This window comes from Triturus cristatus, chromosome 4_2 (genome assembly GCF_964204655.1).
Source record: "Triturus cristatus chromosome 4_2, aTriCri1.1, whole genome shotgun sequence".
Lineage (NCBI taxonomy): Eukaryota > Metazoa > Chordata > Amphibia > Caudata > Salamandridae > Triturus > Triturus cristatus.
Window position 1 is genome coordinate 840116742 of NC_140586.1, and position 22209 is coordinate 840138950.

The 22209-nt window shown below is 46.2% G+C and overlaps 1 protein-coding gene across 2 annotated transcripts in view; it reads left to right on the forward strand.

Annotated features, from left to right (window-relative positions):
- The first annotated feature begins 9298 nt into the window (after positions 1-9298).
- LOC146835224 (E3 ubiquitin-protein ligase HECTD3-like) overlaps positions 9299-22209 on the forward strand; it is a 479862-nt gene continuing 466951 nt past the window's right edge. Inside the window, exon 1 of one of the 2 annotated variants that reach the window (XM_085602813.1) lies at positions 9299-10041. In XM_085602813.1, the coding sequence (XP_085458939.1) occupies positions 9709-10041 (333 nt within the window). In that variant the 5' untranslated portion in view covers positions 9299-9708. The remainder of the gene's footprint in view (positions 10042-22209) is intronic. The other variant, XR_014960692.1, reaches the window with a different exon arrangement.

Below are 22209 nucleotides of genomic sequence, written 5' to 3' on the forward strand. Positions count from 1 at the left end.
TCGGGACACTAGAATCTTAAATAATGAGCAACTAGGAGCGTGTTGTGAGAAGGATCTGCACCCGCTAAATACCATGGTAAATGTTAGGGAACTTACGGAACACTATAACTCAACAATGACTAATATAATCAATACATTTGCACCTTCAAAACTGAAAAGAATACCAGATAAAGATAAATATTCTTGGTTTTATGTGTCGCTAAATGAAGAACGGTGAAATCTGAGACTAGTTGGAAGGAAACCGCACCCATCTTCCCCCAAGTAAAACTTCATAGAAAGACTAGAAACGCATACAACTAAAGTATTCTCAGATCCAAAAAAGAATTCTTTAGAAATAAACTAGATAATGCTAAAAACAGACCTCATAAACTCTTTGAAATAATACAACAGCAATCGAATAAACTGGCCAAATCTTTGCAAGAATCCATAAAATCTAAACTGAGATTTGAGGAATTCTCAGCCTTTTATACATCTAAAGCTAACTCTTTGGAAAGTGAGTTCAAGATAGCCCCAAACAACCTCACTAACCCAATGCCATCCAAAACGATGAACCCGTTCACACCTCTCAGACAAAGCCGAAAAATAAAGCACAAATGGTTGGCCTTCAAGCTATATGACCATAATGCTATTGCCAAAACTGTATCGACCAAAAAACTGAAAAACCACTACAATGATACTCTACTAAAATTGCTTGACAATAGCCAACCAAACCATAGTCCCCATTTGGGCAATGACAATTAATGCTTCTGTGTCTCAAGGTTGCTTATCAGGTTGCCTAAACCCATTAAAAAACCTACAGGGAACCCTTCCGACCCAAATATGTTTTGTCTGGTTACCAATAATCAACTATTAGCCAAGGTGCTAGAAACATTTGTGCAACAGCAATTGAGCCAACACATTGCTAAATGTAATCTTCTGATGATTGCCAATCTGGGTTCAGACCAGGTCACAGTACAGAAACAGCCATACTTCATATAGTGGACAATGCTCTACTGGCACTGGATCGCAATGAAACATGTCTTAGTTCTTCTTGACCTGTCATCTGCTTTTGACACAAACCATGAAAAATTGCTAGCCTGTCTAGAAAACAGGACGGGATTATCGGAACTGTGCTAGAAGGGCTTAACTATTTCTTGCCAAACAGAATGCAACAATTTATGGACAACCAGGATCTATCATCACCGTCTCCTAATTCAATAGGAGCTCCGCAAGGCTCAACACTATCTCCATCGCTATTTAGCCTATATGTCGAACCACTAACTGAAATTCTGCAGCATGCTAACATCTCCTATTACATGTATGCAGATGACACCCAGGTTTATATCAAGATTGTTTCACTTTAGGAGATCAAAAGAATGAATTATGCCTTAAAGGTGACCTTATAATAGTGAACTAGCAATTATCTTAAACTAAACCCGCAAAAATGGAATTCCAATGAATCCCCCCCCCCCCCCCCCCTTCCCAAAAGCTTCTTTGATGTTCAGGAATGGACCCAACTGATCACTGTTCTAAATTGCACCCCGATCCTAGTTGACTCAACCGAATCCCAAGGAATCGCGCTTGATAAGAAGCTAAATAAGAAAAACCACATCAACTTTATAGCAAAGAGTGACCGCTTTCACTTGAGGTACTTTAAAAAATTGGAACCAGTCATCGCAACCTCAGACCTCAAATTGGATGTCCAGTCCTTAGTCATCTCGAGGATCGAATATGACTGTACGACACTAACAGGATTACACAAGCTCTCCACAGCTGCACTAAAAGCTTGTCTCGGTGCAGCTGCGAGACTCCTAAACGGTTTAAGAAAATACGACCACATCTCTCCACACTTGAAGGCTCTAAATTGACTGCCATATGAAGCCAAAATTCAACTTAAACTGGCTTGTATTACACACAAAGTGCTCTACTACAAAACACTGATGTACCCAGCTCAGAAAATTGAGATATCTGGGGGAGGCAAACCTCCTTGGAGCGCCAGAGACCTATTGCTGAAACTTCCTATCTTTCAGAAGAAGAAAACGTGCGACAGAGATTTCTCCAGAGCTGCCCCTTGAATCTAGAACTCGCTCCCTCCAAATGTAAGAAGAATCCCAGCCACTTCAATCTTCAAGAGGGAAGCAAAGATATTTCTAATGAGCAAATTCCTACCATAACCAACTGCTGATCAATTACATTGATGTCAGTTAATGTGTCGGTTAGAGCTTCTGAGTATGGATTCAGCTTTCTCAAGAAGGACTCAGGATGTATCCTTACAGAACTCCCCACTTATCAGTGAGTTTTTGACAAAGTGATCAGATAGATGCAAATGCCCCAGTAAGACATAAATGTGTATAACGGCAGACCTTACTAATTATTTATGAGTGTACTTATTCTTTACGTTCCTATCCTCAATTGGTCCTCATGTTATATTTGGATGGAATTTTTTTACTCAGGTACTCGATCTAATTGCTTTATTATGTTATGATACCTCCTCGCTCTGTTTTTTTTATAACAGTTAATGACATGTAATTGTGAAGCATTCTGATATCCAATGGGTCATGTTCGCGCTGCAGAAAACACTGAATAAAGAAATGAAGAAAAAGTATTCCTGTTTTGCGACTGAATTCTGGTAGCAAAACAGTAATACAGTACCACCATGGCCTTAATCGGCTGTAGGCTGGACTACTGAAACGCCCTTCTCACTAGCACAAGCAAGCGCAGTATGCATAAACTTCAGGTGACACAAAATGCAGCTGCCAGAGTCCTGCTAGGGATTACCCACTTTGACTCGGCTTCTAAGGCTCTTACTCAGCTTCATTGGTTATCTATCAGCATACGCATTCAGTTCAAAGCCTTATGTAATGCGTTCAAAGCCACACGCGGCAAGGGCAATGGGCAATTGTCGCAACTCTTCAAGCCTTACCTCCTGGCCAGATCACTGAGATCCTCAGACAGTGGCAATCTGATTATCCCCAAGATCTTTAAAGTAAAGTGGGGAGGCAAAAGCTTTGCATATACCACCGCCAAACTCTGGAACTCCCTGCCTACTTCTCTCAAAAATAAACCTAACCTGCTGCAGTTCAGGAAACGCTTAAAGACCTGACTTTACTAAACTTACCTTACTATTCGACCTCTCTGCCTGCGTGTCTATCCAGCGCCTAGATACCCTTGGGTCTGTGTAGCACTTTACAAATCCTTCATTTCATTTCAAAAAGTTGTTGTAACCCATGCGCAAATGGGAGTCCCCTTTAAGAATGTTGAAAAAAATATTTTTAAGAGCAGGCAGTAGTCCATGGGATTACGGTCTGTTGCCATTTTCAAAACAAACTAGGAGCGCCACGATTGCGGGCTTGCTCCACACCAATCGCAGTGTTGTATGAGGGGCGGATCTTTTCCCCTCTTCTAGCGTATCTCTAAGGTGATAAGCACTTCCAGGTAGTTAAATGAGACATAGTGCTCTCAAGAAGTATCCTGATAAGCAGGTAACTTCAAAATTCTTACGATTGTCTTTCCAAGCTTTAGGCTTATTGGATGGGTTCCCCTTTTCTAAGAGTTGACACTATATTTCCTGCAACCTTAGATGAATGGAACAAAAAATATCCTCATATGTGGCCCGATCTCTCTTATTCTCTTTGTGCCCTGAAGAAGTCCACTTGCAGGTGGACGAAACGCTCTGGCTGACTTTTTTGATACACAATGAGGATGCAAAAATAAAGAGAAGAATCTCAACTACTGCCGGAATATTTGGGATATATATTCGGAATCAGAATTACACGTGTAGAAGTGGTGCACCGCGGTTTGCTTTGTTTGACCATGGGGCCACTACCTATTCTTAAAAAATGAAACTTAAATGTTTCACTCTTTTAATTTTTAAACACATCCCATTTTCCTTTAAGGAAAACAGACTGAATTCTAGAAAAAGTTTGCTTTATTTAAAAGCAATCACAGACATGGTGGTCTGCTGACCCTAGCAGGCCACTATCCCTGTGAGCGCAGCAAATTCTAGTGGTTCGCAAATTGCGACCTACCTCATTCATATGCATGTGGTAGGTCTATTTGCGACCCATTAGGAATCGCTAATGAAACTCAAGAGAGTTTCATATATTAGAAATAACAATTTCCTAATTGCGATTTGCAGGAAATCGTAATTAGGAGATCGCTAGTCCTAATATTCCTACACCTGGCTCCAGTCTGTCCTCTGCATTGTGAAATAGTGTGGTGCTGTCCCTTGTGGTAGTTTTTAGGAATTGCAGTATGTCAGTCGATGAGTATTCTTCAGTGCAGGCGGTAGACATCACAACTTCTAGACTCCTTAGTCACTTACGTCACAAAATGGATCATGGCCACACGAACATTTCTCACATACCCATATTAATGTGAGAAGTGAGTTGTTAGTGGTCTGCGGGGTGTGTACGTGCACTCACCAGTTGAGTATCGGGGCTGTGGAGTTCATTTGGAGTGCCACCGGTGAGTAGCGAGGGTGGGCAGGTATACCAGCATCAGTCATTGGCCAAGGCTTTGCCACGCAAACACGGTGACTACCTTGTCGCCTTTGAGATTTTGATAAGAGTGCCTGTGAGCAGGCTTTGAGGGCCTGACTTTGGAACAACGCACACAAAGGTATAGAGTGTAACTGAACTTGCTATGGAAGTGCATAAAGAGTCTCCTGCTGCCTGTAGCATTTGTATTTTTATTTATTTATTTATAGATTTATACCGCGCTGGAATCGACTCTTAAAGAGTATCTCTGCGCACAGGGATAGAAGAAAAAGGAAGAGAATCGGCAGGTGCAGGAGGAATGTCGTACAGCTCAGTTCAATTCAGCGTACAAAACTGAAACAGCTGACAGATTACTAAAATAAAAACGTTTTGAGTTTTTTCCTAAAAACAAAAAGTTCTGGGCATTGCCTAAGCTCAAGAGGAAGTTCATTCCATAATGTGGGGCCGGCCACAGACAAGGCTTTCCCACCATGTCTGCTCCTCTTAATGGTAGGTATTTTAAGTAGGAGTTGGCTACTAGACCTAAGAGGCCGAGTGGGGTTGTACGGAGTAAATTTGTACTTCCAATAAGAGGGTCCAGATCCATGTATAGTTCTATGGATAAGACAACATGTCTTAAAAATAATCCTTTTACGGACTGGGAGCCAATGTAGTTTGTCAAGGAGTGGTTTGGAAGGAGTTCTTGGGGGGGGCATTCAATACAAGTCTAGCCGCGGTGTTTTGTATTACCTGGAGTTTTGCCAGGACTCCCTCATTAGCTGACAACAGGAGTCCATTGCAGTAATCCAGGCGGCCCAACACTAGTGCCTGTACCAAGGTTTTTCTGGTGGAATCAGGCAATAGTGGAAACACTTTGCGTAGAAGTCCAATTGCATGAAAACATTGGCCAACCACCCAATTGCCATGCTGTTTAAAGGTGAGCTCCTGATCAAGACGAACCCCTAGGTTTTTTACGACCAGTTTAGGTACAGGTACTTGACCAAGCTCGCATGGCCACCACTCCGGAGTCCACAGAGCTCTAACCTTCCCAAAAAGCATTACTTCGGTCTTATTCACATTACATTGGAGATAGTTAGACTTCATCCAATTCCCTACAGCCTTCATGCCCTCTGAGAAGGCCACCTTCACTTAGTCTGTAAGATGTTTAAAAGGGAATAAGAGCTGCGTATCATCAGCATAGGAGACAGGGACAAACCCAAAGTCTCTCAATATGCTGGCCAGGGGTGCCACGTACATGTTGAAAAGAGTCGGGCTTAGACAAGAGCCCTGTGGCACCCCCTTGGTGATATAAGTTTCAGTCGACCGAAATGAGCCCATGCTAACGGCTTGAGTACGGTCAGATAGAAAACTCTTTAGCCAGGTTAGCGCTGTGCTCTCAATCCCAATTGCGGTCAGGCGTTCGATTAAGATATTATGAGATATCGTATCGAACGCCGCCGATAGATCCAGCAGTACCAAGATCGCCGAATACCCTTGATCCTGATACATGTGAAGGTCATCTGTCACAGATAGCAAGGCAGATTCAGTACTATGTTTAGGTCTAAAGCCAAACTGAGAGCTATCTAGCTTACCAGACTGTTCGATGTAATGTGATACCTGTTTGTTAACATGTTTCTCTATAACTTTCCCCAAAAAAGGGAGTAACGAGATGGGCCTCAAATTGGATAAGTCGGTCCAGGGGATGGAAGAGTTTTTCCTGATGGGCCTTACTAGTGCTTTTTTCCATTCCCCGGGGACTTGCCCCTCCGTCAGAGAAAGATTAATGAGACTTTGAATCTGTGGGCTCAGACTTTTTCCTACTGCCGAGATAATTCTGGCTGGGATAATGTCTGAGGGGCTCCCGCTTTTAATCTGACCGAGATAACATTCGGTATCAATCAAGGAGATAGGGGAAAAGGATTGCAGGTGCGTAGTTCCTGACTCTTCCTTCTTTCCCAAAAATAATGAAGTATCTCCAATGGGAGATAGATTGGATTTGGAAATATCATCATGAATCTTATTTATTTTGTTTGTGAAAAACTGAGCAACTTCATCGCAGAGTTGTTGAGAAGATAATTCAGAAGTTTCACAGGCTGCTGGTTTCACAAATGAGTTTAAGGTTTGATATAAGATCCTGGGAGTATTTCCTGCAGCTAAAAGAAGAGTCTGTATGTGGGATTTTCGTGCATTACGAATTTCTTTATGATATTTAGTTAAGACTGCCCAGAAATGAGTCTTATCAATGTCATCATGGGTCGTTCTCCACACCTTTTCTAATTTCCTCGCCTGTTGTTTAAGAGATCTCAGGTGCCCAGTAAACCATACCTCCTGTTTACGAGCTAAACTAGGTTTGTAGGTTTTCATAGGGGCAATCCTGTTAACCACCCTAAGTATAGCCTGATTATAGTGGCCTAACGCCTTATCAACATTCTCTCCAGAGCAAATGGGGAGTGCAGCAAAATGCTCCTGAAATATTTCCGGGGTAATTTTGTGCCATGGCCTATGCCTGGTAGGAAGGGCTTGCGCCTGAGGGGGGCTTTACCTGAGTGGAAGGTGAAAAATTCCAAGACAAAGTGATCCGTCCAATTAACCTGAGTAGAAGAGGCACATAGCAGGGTGTTAGGTTTATTAGAAAAAATAAGATCCAAAGTATGTCCTGCTAAATGGGTAGGGCCAGTATTCATTAGGGTTAATCCAAACAAGGAGATATCAGTTATTAAGGATTGTGCCTCAGCATTATCTTTCAGGTCGCTGTGGACATTGAAATCACCTAGAAGTATAAAATCGTGCTCAGTATCAATGTGTCTGGCAAGTATCTCTAGCAGCAAGATGTTAAAGCAGGTGCAAGGACCGGGAGGGCGATAGACCAATGCCCCTTTATAGCTGATTTTCGAGGAAATACCAATTTTAAATACAAGGATTTCTAAGTCAGGGGTGCTCATTTCCTCTAAGATGGTAACTGATAGATTATTCTTATATACAATGGCAATACCTCCCCCTGTCTTGACAGGCCTGTCAAGCCTGGCTATTTTATAGCCCTCTGGGATCCCCAATGTAATGGCTGGGACAGAGTGCGGTTTCAACCATGTTTCTGTCAGATAGCAGATTTCAGGTTGGGTCGAGGCGATCATGTCCCATACTTCACTGTGGTGTTTAGACAGAGATCTGATATTGCAGAGAAAATTTCTGCTCTTATAGGAGTCCTGTGGGGATGTAGTTATTGATGGAGTTTCATGCAGTAGGTTTAGCAAGTGGTCGGAAGAAGCTTGATATTGACATTTCCGACAGGAGAAAGGACCCTCAGGTGGACAACCTACCTCTCCGGTACAGCCCTGGAGCACAGGCTTACGAATACGTAACAGATCTACTGAAGAGTATCTTACCCGGGGTTTAGTAAGGGTAGCAGAGAGGGCAACACTCAAGGCCATATCCTCTAGCCCCTAGCCTCGTCCAGTCGCGGACGGGCGCAGACGGGCTTCTCTTTGGCTTGTCTTAGGCGCGTTCTTAGGCACACCCCTGCGCGCAACCGCTGCGCGCTTAGAGTGACGAGCACCCTTTGTAGTCCTGAGACTCACAAGCTAGAGCGCTAACCGCCCGTAATGCGGAAGTGACTGGGTCTGCCTGTCCGCCCTCCGCTCAACGGCGTTAGTCGCCGAGTCGGACCAAGGCGTGCAGGCTGTCAGCTGAACCCAGACTTCCCTAACAACCAATGCGGGTGAGTGGGGAACTAATAAGCAATACTACAGTGTACTGTAGACTAATTTTTAAAAAAGGATTTGTGCTATTAAAATTGGATTCAATCTTTCTACAGTGAAAAACATGTAGCGCTAACTTTCTGCGAAGTACACATACGCTTCCTGCAATGCTTCCTCGTATCAGACAGCTTGGGGAGACGCTGCCACCGTCCACACCTAACCGCCAGAGCCGGTCGCTCCTCGCTCCCTTTGTAGTCCTGAGACTCACAAGCTAGAGCGCTAACCGCCCGTAATGCGGAAGTGACTGGGTCTGCACCAAATGGCATTAATAAAGCTAATGCCATTTGGTGTAACCATTGTGAAGGGAGATCTACTAACTGTTATGCAATGCGGTTGAGTGAAAGAGAGAGAGAGCAAATCTAGTAAGCTATGGTGCTGTCTTCCTCTTTCCTGTGCTGTTGCACTTTATCCTGCCATGCGCCACTGTACACGCCCTTGTACCAGAGAACAAAGGTGTGTTCTGTCAAGCATAGGTTTTACACTGGAAGACGCAAGCTTGTCACAAAGTGTTGGTAAATCTGAGCCGTTGTGTCCATACAACGTAAAACAAGTGCATCACACTTCTGACCGCGTCATGAGTGCTTAACACTACACTCTCAAGGAATTATAGGGTCCAGATATTATAGTAACAATGTGCATCAGTTTTTCTTAACTTTTGTGACACAAACCAAGTGCAAAGTGTAGTTGTTGGGTTTACTTTCCAACAAAAATCATGATTTGCATTGGGAAGTTGCCTAAAGTAAAACAAGAAAATAGTGCTAGATCTTAGTAGTTATATGGCGCTGTTCTGCTCTCTGTTTTACGCAATGCAGCACAGCACAGCACAGCAACTTTGTGCTCTGCTTTGCATGAAAACGAAGTAAATTTGCATCCAATTTTGACGACTTCATGCACATAGCCCCCTTTAACTTCTTGTTACATATATCCCTGTTTCCTAACAATATTTCCTTTTCCCGGAGCTCATTTGTGTACCTTTGCGCAATACTTGACTGACTCTCAATCGCCCATGTTGGTGCTGCAGGCAGGGCGAAGAGCATCCCTGCCGCGGGCTCCTTTACCTTCTATCTGGCAGGGCCAGGCCGGGACAGTCCTTCGTTTGTGTCAATGACCAGGAAGTTCTGGCAGTTGGAGTGCACTCGCCGAGTTACCGGTCGGTCGGACAGTGCCGTGGTCGCCCTGTCTGTGTAGACACCCACTGACTGGCGAAGGGGCCGGGGGCGCAGGGCGGAGCCGACAGAGAGACTCTCCGCCTGTACTGACCCGGACCGTGCCATCGCCTCCATCGGCCCTGCGGCAGCGGCGGGGAGGCTGACCCGTTACTCGCAGGACTGCACGGATCCGGGAGGGCCCCCGAGGCACTGAAGGAGTCCGACCACAGGCCCCCAGAACTGCCTGCAACAGGGATTGACAAGCAGCCATCGGCCCCGGAGCCACATCCAGTGCAGCAGTCCAAGGCGCCTTGAAGCCTCGCCCGGGGAGGACCCTAGCGCTTCCTGATGGTGGAGCAGGACTCCCCGCACCTGCTGCTGGGCAGGATCCGCTTCCTCCTGGACTGCATCGCCAGCTTCCGAGGGGGGCAGCCCCTGCCCGAGGCTCTGTGCTATGTGCCCTCCGAGGTCCAGTACAAGATCTGCAAGGATTCCTCCTCGCCCTCCTCTTCCTCGGCGACCAGGGGCACCTTTCTGCCGGTCTATGCGGCTCCATCCGACGGCAAGCAGAGCCATAAGAAGCTGTCCCGGGGGAGCATCGAGGTGAAGAGAGGAGGGTGCATCCGGACCACTGGGGATGAATACTGCAACAACCATGGGCTCTGGGTCAAGCTGAACAAGGTACACCTCAGATTACTGTCAGATCCTAAGACCTCCTCTTCACAGTGAGTGTGTGAAGTTGGTGTACGTGGTGAGGCGTGGAAACACACTAGAGTGCGCTGCCAATGTACACTTGTTTACCAACAGTGCCTGATTGTGGACCTAGGACTTTAAGTGGGCCAGGTCCCTCCGGGTCTCAGCCCTGCTAATAATGTCAGTTGTTGTGTTATATATCTGGATGCAATAACAGAAAGCTCAGAGAAGCAGGATATATCAGTTGACCAGCACACTATGGGTGGAGCAGAACACTATGAGGAACGCAGATGTTTACTTTGCATATTAAACCACACTCTTAATTACATAGGCCACACCCCTTCTCTACCCCCATCCCCCAAGTCCCACCCTGTGGGGCAGCCTTCGGCTCCAATTACCAGGTACATGGTGGGTCACCCAAGCAAGACAGATTCTGTGGCACCCACAACAAATGTGACACTAGCAAAAGCAGTGTACACTTTCCCCTTGCGCAGAACAGGTACAACACCGGCAGCAGCAGTGCTCGTATACCAGTTACACACAAAATGTACAACATGGACAAGAACAGTGCAAATACGAGTTGCACAGACCATGTACAACATGAGCAACATCAGTGCACACATACCGGTTACACAAATCCTGTACAACCTGAGCAGTATCGGTGCACATATACCGGTTACACAGACCATGAGCAACAGCAGGTACATGTCCGAGAGCTTTGCACACATCCATGTTACATAGAGCAGGTACAGCATGTCCAACAGTTGTGCGTGCATCCATTACACAGAACAGGCGCATTGTGCACACATCCCTATTTCTATATCGGACAGAACATGTCCAACAGTTGTGCACACATCCCTGTTACATGGAGCAGGAATAACATGTCCAGCAGCTATGCCCACATCCCTGTTACATGGAGCAGGTACAAAGTGGCCAATAGCTTTGCACACATCACTGTTACACAACAATCCAGCAACAGTTCAAGCGACAGCTGTGCACACATCCCCTGCTACATGGAGCAGGTACATGTCCAGCAGCAGTGCACACATCTGTTCACACATCCCTGTTACACTCAGCAGGAACAACATGTCAAGCAGCTGTGCACATCTCTGTTACTGCAGCAGACACCACATGCCCATCGGCGTGCACACATCTCTGTTACATACAGCAGGTACAACATGTCAAGCAGCTGTGCGCACAACAGCTGTGCATACATCCCTGTTACAGAGAGCAGGTACAACGTGTCCAACAGCTGTGCACAAATATGTTACAAAGAGCAGGCACAACGTGTCCAACAGCTGTGTGCACATCCCTGTTACTACACCAGGAACAACATGTCCAACAGCTGTGCACACATCCATGTTACACAGCGCAGTTACGTGTCCCAACAGCTGTGCACACATCCATGTTACACAGATCAGCTATAACGTGTCCAACAGCTGTGCACACATCCATGTTACACAGAGCAGTTAGAATGTGTACAAAAGCTTTGCACACATCCATGTGACGCAGAGCGGTTAGAACGTGTCCAACAGCTTTCCACACAGCCATTTTACACTGAACAGGCATAAAGTGTCCAACAGCTGTGCATACATCCATGTTACACAGAGCAGTCACAAAGTATCTAACAGCTGTGCACATATCCATGTTACACAGAACAGTTAGAATGTGTCCAACAGCTTTGCACACATCCATTTTACACCGAGCAGGCACAAAGTGTCCAACAGCTGTGCATACATCCATGTTACACAGAGCAATTATAACGTGTTCAACAGCTTTTCACACATCCATGTTACACATAACAGTTAGAATGTGTCCAACAGCTTTGCACACATCCATTTTACACCGAGCAGGCACAAAGTGTCCAACAGCTGTGCATACATCGGTGTTACACAGAGCAGGCACATGCATCCAACAGCTGTGCATAAATCTGTGTTACACAGAGCAGGCACAACTTGTCCAACAGCATTGCACTTAACTTGCACATCCCATAGAATCGCAGAGCAGGCACAGAAAGACCCACAGAGGCATAAGATTCTGTCACCCATACCTTATGCAGCCGAGGTCACACCTATCAGGGCCGCTTCCTCCACAATAACATAAGCACCTGCACTGTGGCACAGTGCACACTTCTTGACTGGGGGTGAATGTATGATTTATTCAGTATTCCGTCCATCATTTGTTTGCGTAGCACTTTTTGCCATAAGGCGACTGGAATGCCCAAACCTAGGTCCCTTGCTCACTGTGCCTCTGGATTCAAGCTAGCCTGGCTGGTGAGGGGTAATACCCCGAAACCGGTCCCAGGATGCTTGTTTTCCGTCCATGGAAGAACTGGCTTGGTAGTTCGGGCTGGACTGTTCCTATGAGGGGCAGGGCCAAGACTGATTTGCCCTAAACTGGGGTGGCATGGTGAGCAAAAGAACTATGGATTTAGCCCAGATCTCTTGACTGGGGATGAATGCATGATTTATTCAGCCTTCCGTCCTTCATTTTGTTTGCGTAGAACTTCAGAGACACTAGCAGTTCAAGTGTTAGTCATTCCCAGAACAGATACACCATGACCCGTAGGACAAGGTTCTCTCACAGTTAACATTTACAGTAGGAGTAACCCAGTGTAAGCTCATTCACGCGCACAGGGCGGACTGACTTTTAACCTTCCTTAGATAATGCTCTAGTTAAAGTTTTAGGTCCAGTGCTCAGATAGTTTAGAGCTGCTTCACTACATACGTTGATTAGCATTACTAAAGATACATATATTTATAAAACCCCAATGTGTAGTACACCTTCTGTACTGCCGCTCTTCCCCATTCCCCATGTAAACAAATGCTGGACAGTCACAGGCACTACATATCTAGGACCCTATTCACAAAGGTAAACTTACACGGGTAGATTTACGCTTGCACCTCAGTGTAAATCTACTCTTTTTGCTATCCACCAATTTCCAAGTGTAGATTTGCACAAAGTGCAGGCTTACATGTCTCCACATCCTGAAATCAGGGTGTGGCGACATCTAAGATTTAATTTATGAGTGTAACGTTAATACTTGCAACTTTCACATGTAGGCGGACATCACCACCACTGGGGAGAAGATATCCACCAACAGGGCGGAAATCTCTCTATGGTAGAGTATAGGGAAAAGTTATAAAGTTTGTTAGTTGAAAAAAGAAAGAAATATTTTAATGTATAATATATTTTTTAATTAATTTAACATTATTATTAACCTAGGACTTATAAAATAAAATGTTACTGCACATTTACTCGTCAATGCTTACAAATGTTTAGATAATTAAAACATATTATTCTAGTTAGAAATATTATTTTATAAACAAAATTTAAAAAAATCCCACTCACTATTTTAATATGTAAGTAATATTTAGTAAATAAATATAGAAATGATGTCAAGCAATATACAAAGTAGCAGAGCAAAAAACGGTACAGCACATCCTCATCTTCAATTTTGTAATGGTGACACAGTTCTCATGCCACCGTGTTTAAAGACGTTTACTTGTGCCTTTTTGATCTTCCCTGTTTTTTTGTGGTTTTTTTGCAGAGGAAAGTTCACACTTGATTTTCAGATGACAATGTGGCAAATAAGCTTTTTCTGTACTTTGATGTCTATTTTGCTTCCTACATAGGGCTGCCCTGTAGGGGGTTGTCTCACTTTCCCCTTCGATTAATTATTTACGATTTTCTATCAGTTTGGTATGAGACGCTTTTTTGGTTTTGTTTCATTTCTTCAGTTTTCTTGACTTTGAATTAGGATGGTTAATATTTGGGAAAAACCCATCTCTCTTGGGATAGAAATGTTTATTATTGTTGTGCAATATGCTATTGGTCCACAATACCTACACTCATGAATTCTGTGTTTGAATGCAAATTTTTCTCATCAATAATTTCATTGGAAATGTTGCAGTGATATTATCAATGATGGCATAGATGATGTCACAAGTGATATATAATATGAGGGATAATGAATAATTTCCTAGTAACTATGACGGAAAGTTTCAATTCTATTAATGATGCGGAGGTGAGGATTATGCTGTAACTTCCTTTATTCCTACAGCCAGCAGTATTCAACTTAAACACTTGAACAAAAAACTAGCACTCCCATGATGCTCTGGGCAGTCCATAATGTCCACCAATCAGCATGCTCTGTCATCCCCGAAGGCATGTGCTTCCTGGGTCACCTCCTCTTTCGAGACTGCGGCCGGAACCAATTCCTAACTCGTCATTTGTTCTTGGCTCCATCAGATCCTGAAAGAAAGCAACAGGCGGCCCATGACTCTGTTCTCTTACTAAAAAGTCAACCAATAAAGCCGTGAAAAAGAGGAGGAAGATGACCTCAGAGCATGCAGTTTAACTAAACAAGTAGTAAAAGAATAACAGATATACTTATACCATACGAGACCTCGCTCACCCAGAAGAAGGCAACGTTATCAGATCCAGTCCAGGGTGGGAACAGGAGTTCGTTAGAGCACTGGGCGGGAATAATCTTCGCCTCCGCGTCCTTAATAGAATTGAAACTTTCCGTCATGGTTACTAGGAAATATTTCATTCTATGTCAGGACCAGAGGCGAGGATTATGCTCGTTCAAAGCTTATCCACCACCAGCCGGGCCATATCTATGACTGGCTTAAAATAAAACCTCTTACACATCGAGTCCGATGACCAGTCTGCCGCGTTCAGAATGTCCTCCAACCTGGCACCCAGGGAGAAGGCTTTTGACGCCATGGCTCCTCGCACAGAATGGGCGCCAAACTGCAAGACATTTATGCCCGCTTCCTGCATCACCCATCTGATCCAACGTGCTATCGTTGGTGGTGTAACCGCCTTGAAGGACTTACGTAATGAAATCAACAACTGACGTTCGCCCGGCGGGTGAGTCTCCTCAGTCATGTTCTCGTATTCCTTAAGGCATCTGACCACACAGAGCTTAGGAGAGTGATCAAAAGCTGGATAAGAGATGATCCTAGAGTCTGATGTCGTTCTCTGGACGATTTGGAAGGTAACTCCCTGAGGGGTATATACTACCTGAAATATCCAGGGCTCGAACATCGGAGACGCTGCAACATGAAACCACACATAAAAGCATCGCTAGTTTTGCTGAAACTCCTTCCTAGATCGGTATCTATTGGCTTGCCAAGACTTAAACAGACGAAGGACTTCGTTAACGTCCCAAAGAGAATAATACCTGGGTTCCGGAGGGAGCGCCAGGCGAATACCCCTCAGTAACTTGCAAACCATCAGATGTTCTCCAACGGGCTGGCCCTGAACTGGCATATGCCCAGCAGAAATTGCCGAACGATAAGAGTTAATCGTTCTATAAGCAAGACCCTGAGACGCTAGGGATGCCAAGAAATTGAGGATAGCTACCACTTTGCATTCCATGGGATCCTGCTTGTTCCGAACACACCAACCTACCCATCGAGCCTAGGCTGACCTATAACGCTTGTTGGTGCTGTCTGCCCATGCCGCCCCCAATAGCCTTTGAGCATCTTGCAATAGTCCACCGACTCTCCAGCGATGCCTGAAATCCGCCATGCCACGAGGGACATTCTCCCTAGATGGAGAAGGGGGTGAGGGAGACCTTGAGGGTCTCTCAGAAGAAAAGGATCTCGGGGTAGTATGATTGGAGAATCCCAAGAAAGTTCCAGAAGAACTGGAAACCAGACTTGAGACCTCCAATACGGGGGGATCAAGACCACCTTTGCGCGCTGCCTGCGAACCTGAGTCGTGAGTCGCATGATCAATGCGAATGGGGGAAAAGCATAGCCCGCGTCCGCGGACCAATCCTGCAGGAAAGCATACGTGGCCACTGCTAGAGGGTCCGGCTTCCAACTGTAAAACGTCGGCATTTGGTGTGCCAACCTGGACGCAAACAGATCCACCGAAAACGGACCCCACGTGTTGCTTAGACGTTGGAAAATCCGGGGTTGGAGCTGCCACAAGCTCATATCCGTCCAGCTCCTGGAGCACCTGTCCGCCACCACGTTGGAGACTCCCGGGAGGTACTCTGCCGACACCGAGATGTTGTGGGATAGGCAAAATGTCCACAAGTCCTTCGCCAAGTCTGCTAATGCTTTGGACTTCGTCCCCCCCAGGTGGTTGATGTAACGCACCGCCGAGACATTGTCCATCTTTAACGGGATGTTGCACTAGACCTTGTCCTTGGTCCAACAACGAATGGCAAAAGAGCTGGTTATGAATTCCAGGCAATTGATGTGCAACTGGCCTTCCACGGCGGACCACTTTCCTCCTGTAGAGGAGTCTCCCCAGCGAGCCCCCCAACCCAGCTTGCTGGCATCGGAATCTATGACCAAATCTGGATTGCAACCGAAGATGGCCCTGCCATTCCAGGCTTCCATATGGTCGAGCCACCATCTCATCTCCCTGCGCACCTCTTCCATGAGCGGGACTTGGTCCGCATACTGGAGTCCTCTGCGGCGATGCGAGGCTTTGAGACGTTGAAGTGCTCTGTAGTGGAGCGGCCCTAGGAAAATTGCCTGAATGGACAAAGGACAAGAGGCCCACCCACCACCCTCGCTATCTGCCGAAGCGACGTGGATGGGCGAGCAAGAGTGCGCTTGAGCTCCCTGCGTATCTTGACAATCGTTCTTGAGGGGAGGCTTAGGGTACAGCCACCGAATCGATGGTAAACCCTAGGAAGGTCACCTGCCTGGACGGGACCAGAATTGATTTCTTGTTGTTTATGACAAACCCCAAATGCTGCAACAACTCTGTCGTTTCTTTGAGGCGGTCGTTCAGCCGCATTGGGCACTGTTCCTGCAGCAAAATATCGTCCAAGTAGACAATGAGGCGTAGACCCCTCCCTCGAAGCGTCTCCACCACCGGTTTGAGAACCTTCGTGAAGCACCACTGTGCTGACGAAAGCCCGAAGGGGAGGGTCGCAAACTCGTAGACCTGGTCTCTCCACATAATTTTATTTATTTATTTTTGAAATTTATAAAGCGCGAACAAATGCCCATAGGCGTCTCGGCGCTGGGAAAAACAGTGTGAAGTACCCACAAAGCTAAGAAAGAGTAGTTATTGACCAAAGAGCCAGGTCTTCAATTTTCTGCGAAATAACATCAGAGATGAGCTTTCTCTGATGTCAATTGGTACCGAGTTCCAGAGCCTGGGTGCGGCCACCATAAAGCGCCTATCGCCCCAGGAGACTGTTTTGGTTCGAGGTACTTGCAGAAGATTGAGGTTGTTAGATCGGAGAGATCTAATAGATAGACACGGCCGAAGATGGACCTTCAGGAAGTCGGGGCCTTGATTGTGCAGAGCTTTATATGTGATACAAAGTGTTTTAAATGTAATCCTGTTGTGGATTTTGAGCCAGTGCAAATTTTTTATTGCATCTGAAATTGGTTTATATTTCGGGGTTCCTGACAAAAGACGGGCTGCAGCATTTTGAATTGTTTGTAACTTATTGATCACTCTAGCCTGGGCATTAACAAACAGGCCATTACAGTAATCAAGGGAGGACAGCACTAAGGCACTTATCAGGGTTTTTCCGGCTGTGGATGGTAAGAATGGCAGTATTTTCTTGATCAGCCTCAGTTTATAGTGGGCAGAAGCTGCTGTTTTATTTGCATGGGCCATAAAGTTCAGGTTATCATCAAAAATCACTCCTAGGTTTCTGACAGAGGTGACTGGTTCCGGGGGGGTCCCATACGAGGGAGGCCACCAGGTAGACGACCAACATGGTGAAAGATGTCCAAAGATGAGCACCTCCGTTTTTTCGGAGTTAAGTTTTAAGCAGTTGGAGGCCATCCAGTCTCCAATTGCCTGCATGCCTTCCTGGAGATTTCCTGCTACTCTCTCTCCATCCCCATTAATGGCTAGCACAAGTTGAGTGTCATCTGCGTATGAAGTAAGACTCATCCCATGGGCTTTGATGACAGATGACAAGTCCGACACATAGATATTGAATAGTGTCGGGCTTAGGGATGAGCCTTGAGGAACTCCACACGGTAGTGACAACTTGTCAGATTGACAATGTCCCAGTGTGACCATCTGTGTTCTCCCTGCCAGAAAGGAAGAAAGCAGGTTGTGTGCCAGATAGCAAATGCCCATCTTTCCGACACGGTCCATCAGGATCTTATGGTGGACCGTGTCGAATGCTGCGGATAAGTCAAGTAGTATCAATATCGCTGTTCCTCCCTGATCACGAATCGTTCGTATATCCTCAGTGGCTTTGATTAAGGCGGTCTCTGTACCATGGTACTTGCGAAAGCCAAATTGGGTGTTCTCCAAGGATTGGTGTTCTTCTAAGAATTCTGAGAGTTGTATATTCATAGCTTTCTCAGCTACCTTAGCTAGAAAAGGTAGATTGGCTATGGGACGGTAGTTCTTTAGTTGTTCCTTGTCCAGATTGGCTTTCTTTAAAAGAGGCTTAATCAAGGTGTTCTTTAGTGGGTCCAGATAGATCCCTGTTCTGAACATGGTATTACAGACTGAGGTAATCTCAGGGGCTAAATAGTCCATCACTGAGCGAATAACCTTGAAGGGACAGGGATCTAAAGCCGATCCTGAATTCAAGGTAGCAGTGATGTCCTTAATTTGAATCATAAACTGCAGGAAACTCCTGTGTGGGTGAAAAACTGGCACCATCAGGTACGCGTCCTTCAGATCCAAACGGACCATCCAGTCTTTGGGTTGCAAGAGGTCGTGCAAAATATGAATACCCTCCATCTTGAAGTGGCGGTAAACCAACCACTGATTGAATTCTTTGAGATTTATGACGGGGCGCTGGCCGCCGTCTGTTTTGTCTACCACGAAGATGTTGCTGAGAAACCCTCTCGGGTGCAAGGGGACGGGAACTATCGCTCCTTTCCGCAAGATGTCTGCCACCTCCTTGTCTATGAGAGCGGCTATGTCTTGTGCGAAAAGCAGCGGTCTGGGTCGAGTGTCTTGCACAGGAGTCCTGTAAAATTCTATCTGGAAACCCCCTAGTCTGTAACACCCAGGCATCTGAGGTAATGGTCTTCCAATTGCTCTCGAAAAGAGCTAACCTGCCCCCCATCCTGAGGTGTTGAGAAGGAAAGGCACTCACCTGTACCGGCCACTTGTTGGCCCCAGCCTCTGCCACCTCGGCCTCTGAAACCACTTCGGAACTGGAAAAATTCTATCCGCCCTGAACCTGTGGTCTTCTTTCCGCCTGTCTGAGGGCCTTGCGTGTAAAATTTGCCGGCCGAGCGCCCCCTGCCATGCTGGCGCTGACAAAAACACGGGGTCGGAAAACCTTCTTGATTGAGGTCTGCACCTTGTCAAGGGAGGTAAATGTAGAGACGAATTTCGTCAATTCCTTTATGAAAGGGTCCCAGAACAGGCCACCGTCTGTGATTGTGCCTGCCTCCGAAGAGGCCAAATCCCCTAGCTTGAGGTCCACTTTGAGCAAGAAGGAGCAGCGCCTTCCTGTAGAGAGGGCACAGTTGGCGTTTCCTAAGAAAACGATTGCCCTCCGAGCCCAGTTGGAGATGCGTTCAGGAGACGGTGCAGAGCCCGAAGCCTTGGCCTCCTCGGCCAACTCCAAAATCTTCGTGAGGGGGCCGGTCAAGTCCAGGAGCTTGTCCTGGCAGTTCTTCCAGGAACGGTCGATACCCTTCTTGGGGTCTCTAATATACTTCTGAAGGAAGGTCACCATTTTCGGGTCGACCTCTGGTGTTGTGGCCACCTTGCCCGGCAAGGCTGGTCGAGGGCACTCAGGCCTAAGGCAGGCCCTAATCTCCTTCTCAAGAGGTTTGCGGAGTCTACTGGCCATAAATGCAGACACCTTTGCAGAGGGGGTCCATTCTGATGAACGGGGATGCACTAGGTCTTCGGGGATCAGCATGTCCGAAGGCTCTTCGGATTGAGCAGAGGGCTGTGATGGGGAAACGTTGGGGTACCAGGAAGTGGACAGACCCGCTCCGTCTAGGGATTCTCCCTCTGAGTCATCGTCACCTTCAAAGGTAAATTGCAGCTCCTCCGGGACTTCTGGGGTAAAATCCTGCTCCAAGCGGGGAGTTTTAGCCAGAAACGCTGTTTTCAAATGTTCAAACGCCCCTTGTCCGGGCGCCTTGGCGAGCTTCCGCTTCTCAGCGCGTTGGGACTGCTCCGCTTGGATGGCATAAGCGTTTTTCATTATGCAGCGCTTAAATGGGCCCATTGCCGCCTCTACAGTCCTATGAATGTATGTGTCTACCGCATCACAAAACTCGTCATCCAAGGGGATGACCTGGAGGGTCTCTTCTTCGGAGTACTTAACATCCATAGTCTGGCAGGTAATTTCCTGACACAGGGTAAGCTTTCAATCGTTTGTATAGGGCCAAGATGGCAGAAGTTTGAAGGTGCAAAGCACTATAATTTGTGCTACCCGGCGGCAGATCAAATCAAGGGGGGACTCACCCACCACTCACTGGGTGTCTAGAAGTCTGGGCCCGCCCCCACCACAGCAAACAAGCGTTGGGAATCTTGCACGCTCGTTAAACTGCCTCACGACAATCAGTCTGGCCCAAATGAGTGTCCCGCTGTGAAGTTTCAAATACTAATTAACTGACCTGCAAGCAGGTGTCAGGGTCCCAGACACACACAGCCGACAAGAGAAGACGCGTCTTTTCAAACTCGTTGGCACGTTTGAACTCGCTGGTCCCCACCGCAGGGAATGGCACGGACCAGCGAGATGACACCTGCGCCCCCTTTACAAGTTGACGCGCAACTGCGGAAGGGACAGGGGCCGCGAGCTGAGCTTTCCGCGATCGGCCCCGAAACAAAAGAAATACAAATCGGCAAACGCCGCGCACCATCGCCGCTCTACAGCTAAAGCGCACCGGGACTGTAGAAGAAGCCACCGCGGGCCGTTGAACGGACCCTCAGCGAGTTTCCTCACCACCGTGCGCCCGCTGAGGAAAGCTATGCAGCACTAAAGGAAAACTTTCGACGTTGAAAACAATCGATAAACCAATCAGCAAAATATGTTAGCAATGTAAACACGATGATAATACCATACAAAATCAGTCAAATACATGAGAGAAAAGGGAAATCGAACGTAACTGCGTGGCAGCAGGAAAGAAAGAGGAGGTGACCCAGGAAGCACACGCCTTTGGGGATGACGGAGCATGCTGATTGGTGGACATTATGGTCTGCCCAGAGCATCATGGGAGTGCTAGTTTTTTGTTCAAGTGTTTAAGTTGAATACTGCTGGCTGTAGGAACAAGCATTGGAAATGCAATAGGTCTCGCATTTGTTTGAGTTAGAGCTATTGGCATTGTAAATGGCAATGTCTTTTACCAACATGTTATGGAGTGTATGTATGCGGTGTGTAGTGGAATTATGTGGGTTGGATTGTATTAGTTAGTAGTGTAATTGTGTGGCATGGAATTGTGTGGTGTGGATTTGTGTAGTGGAAGTATGAGGCATGGTTTGCTGTGGAATTATGTGGTTCGTATTTATGTGGTATTAAGTGCACTGGAATTATGTGGAGTAGGGTTTTGTGTTATGGTGTGTAATTATATGGAATAGTATTTTGTGTTGCGGAGTGGGATGTAGTGGAGTTTAATTATGTGGTGTGCTGTTGAATTTTGTGGCATGATGTGGAATTCTGTGTTGTGGATTGGATGTATGTGGTGTTTTGTGTAAATGTGTTGCTGAGTTGTATAATGTGGTTTGGTGTTTAATTATGTTGTGTGGATTGGAATTGTGTTGCCCAGAGCAGTGGAGGAGAGGAGGGGGAGTGGAGGAGAGGAGAGGAAGGGAGGAGGGTGAGGCAAGGGAATGGAGGAGTAGGCGAGAGCAAGGAGGTGGGAGGTTGTGTAGGTTGCAAGCAGTAGATCGAATCTGTTCAGAAAGGACATAGTTCATCGCAGCATTTGAAGTCTGCCAGGTCATAGCTTGGAATATGTGTGACATTTTACAGTAACACATGAGAAGTGGGATCGTCTTTTTCGCAGATCATTATAATCATCAGAAAGGGAACCAATAAATGCAATCTGTTCAGCTTGGCTGGGTAAACGGTTCTTAACCTTGCTTTTGCACCTGTATATATAGAGGATTATCAGTCGTTCCTTGAATAAAGTAGAGAAAATTGCCCAAAGTAAAAGAGTTCCTGACGAAATTGCAAAAAGAAAATAAACAGAGGCGTGGCTATCTGTGGTGAAGCAAGTACAGTGG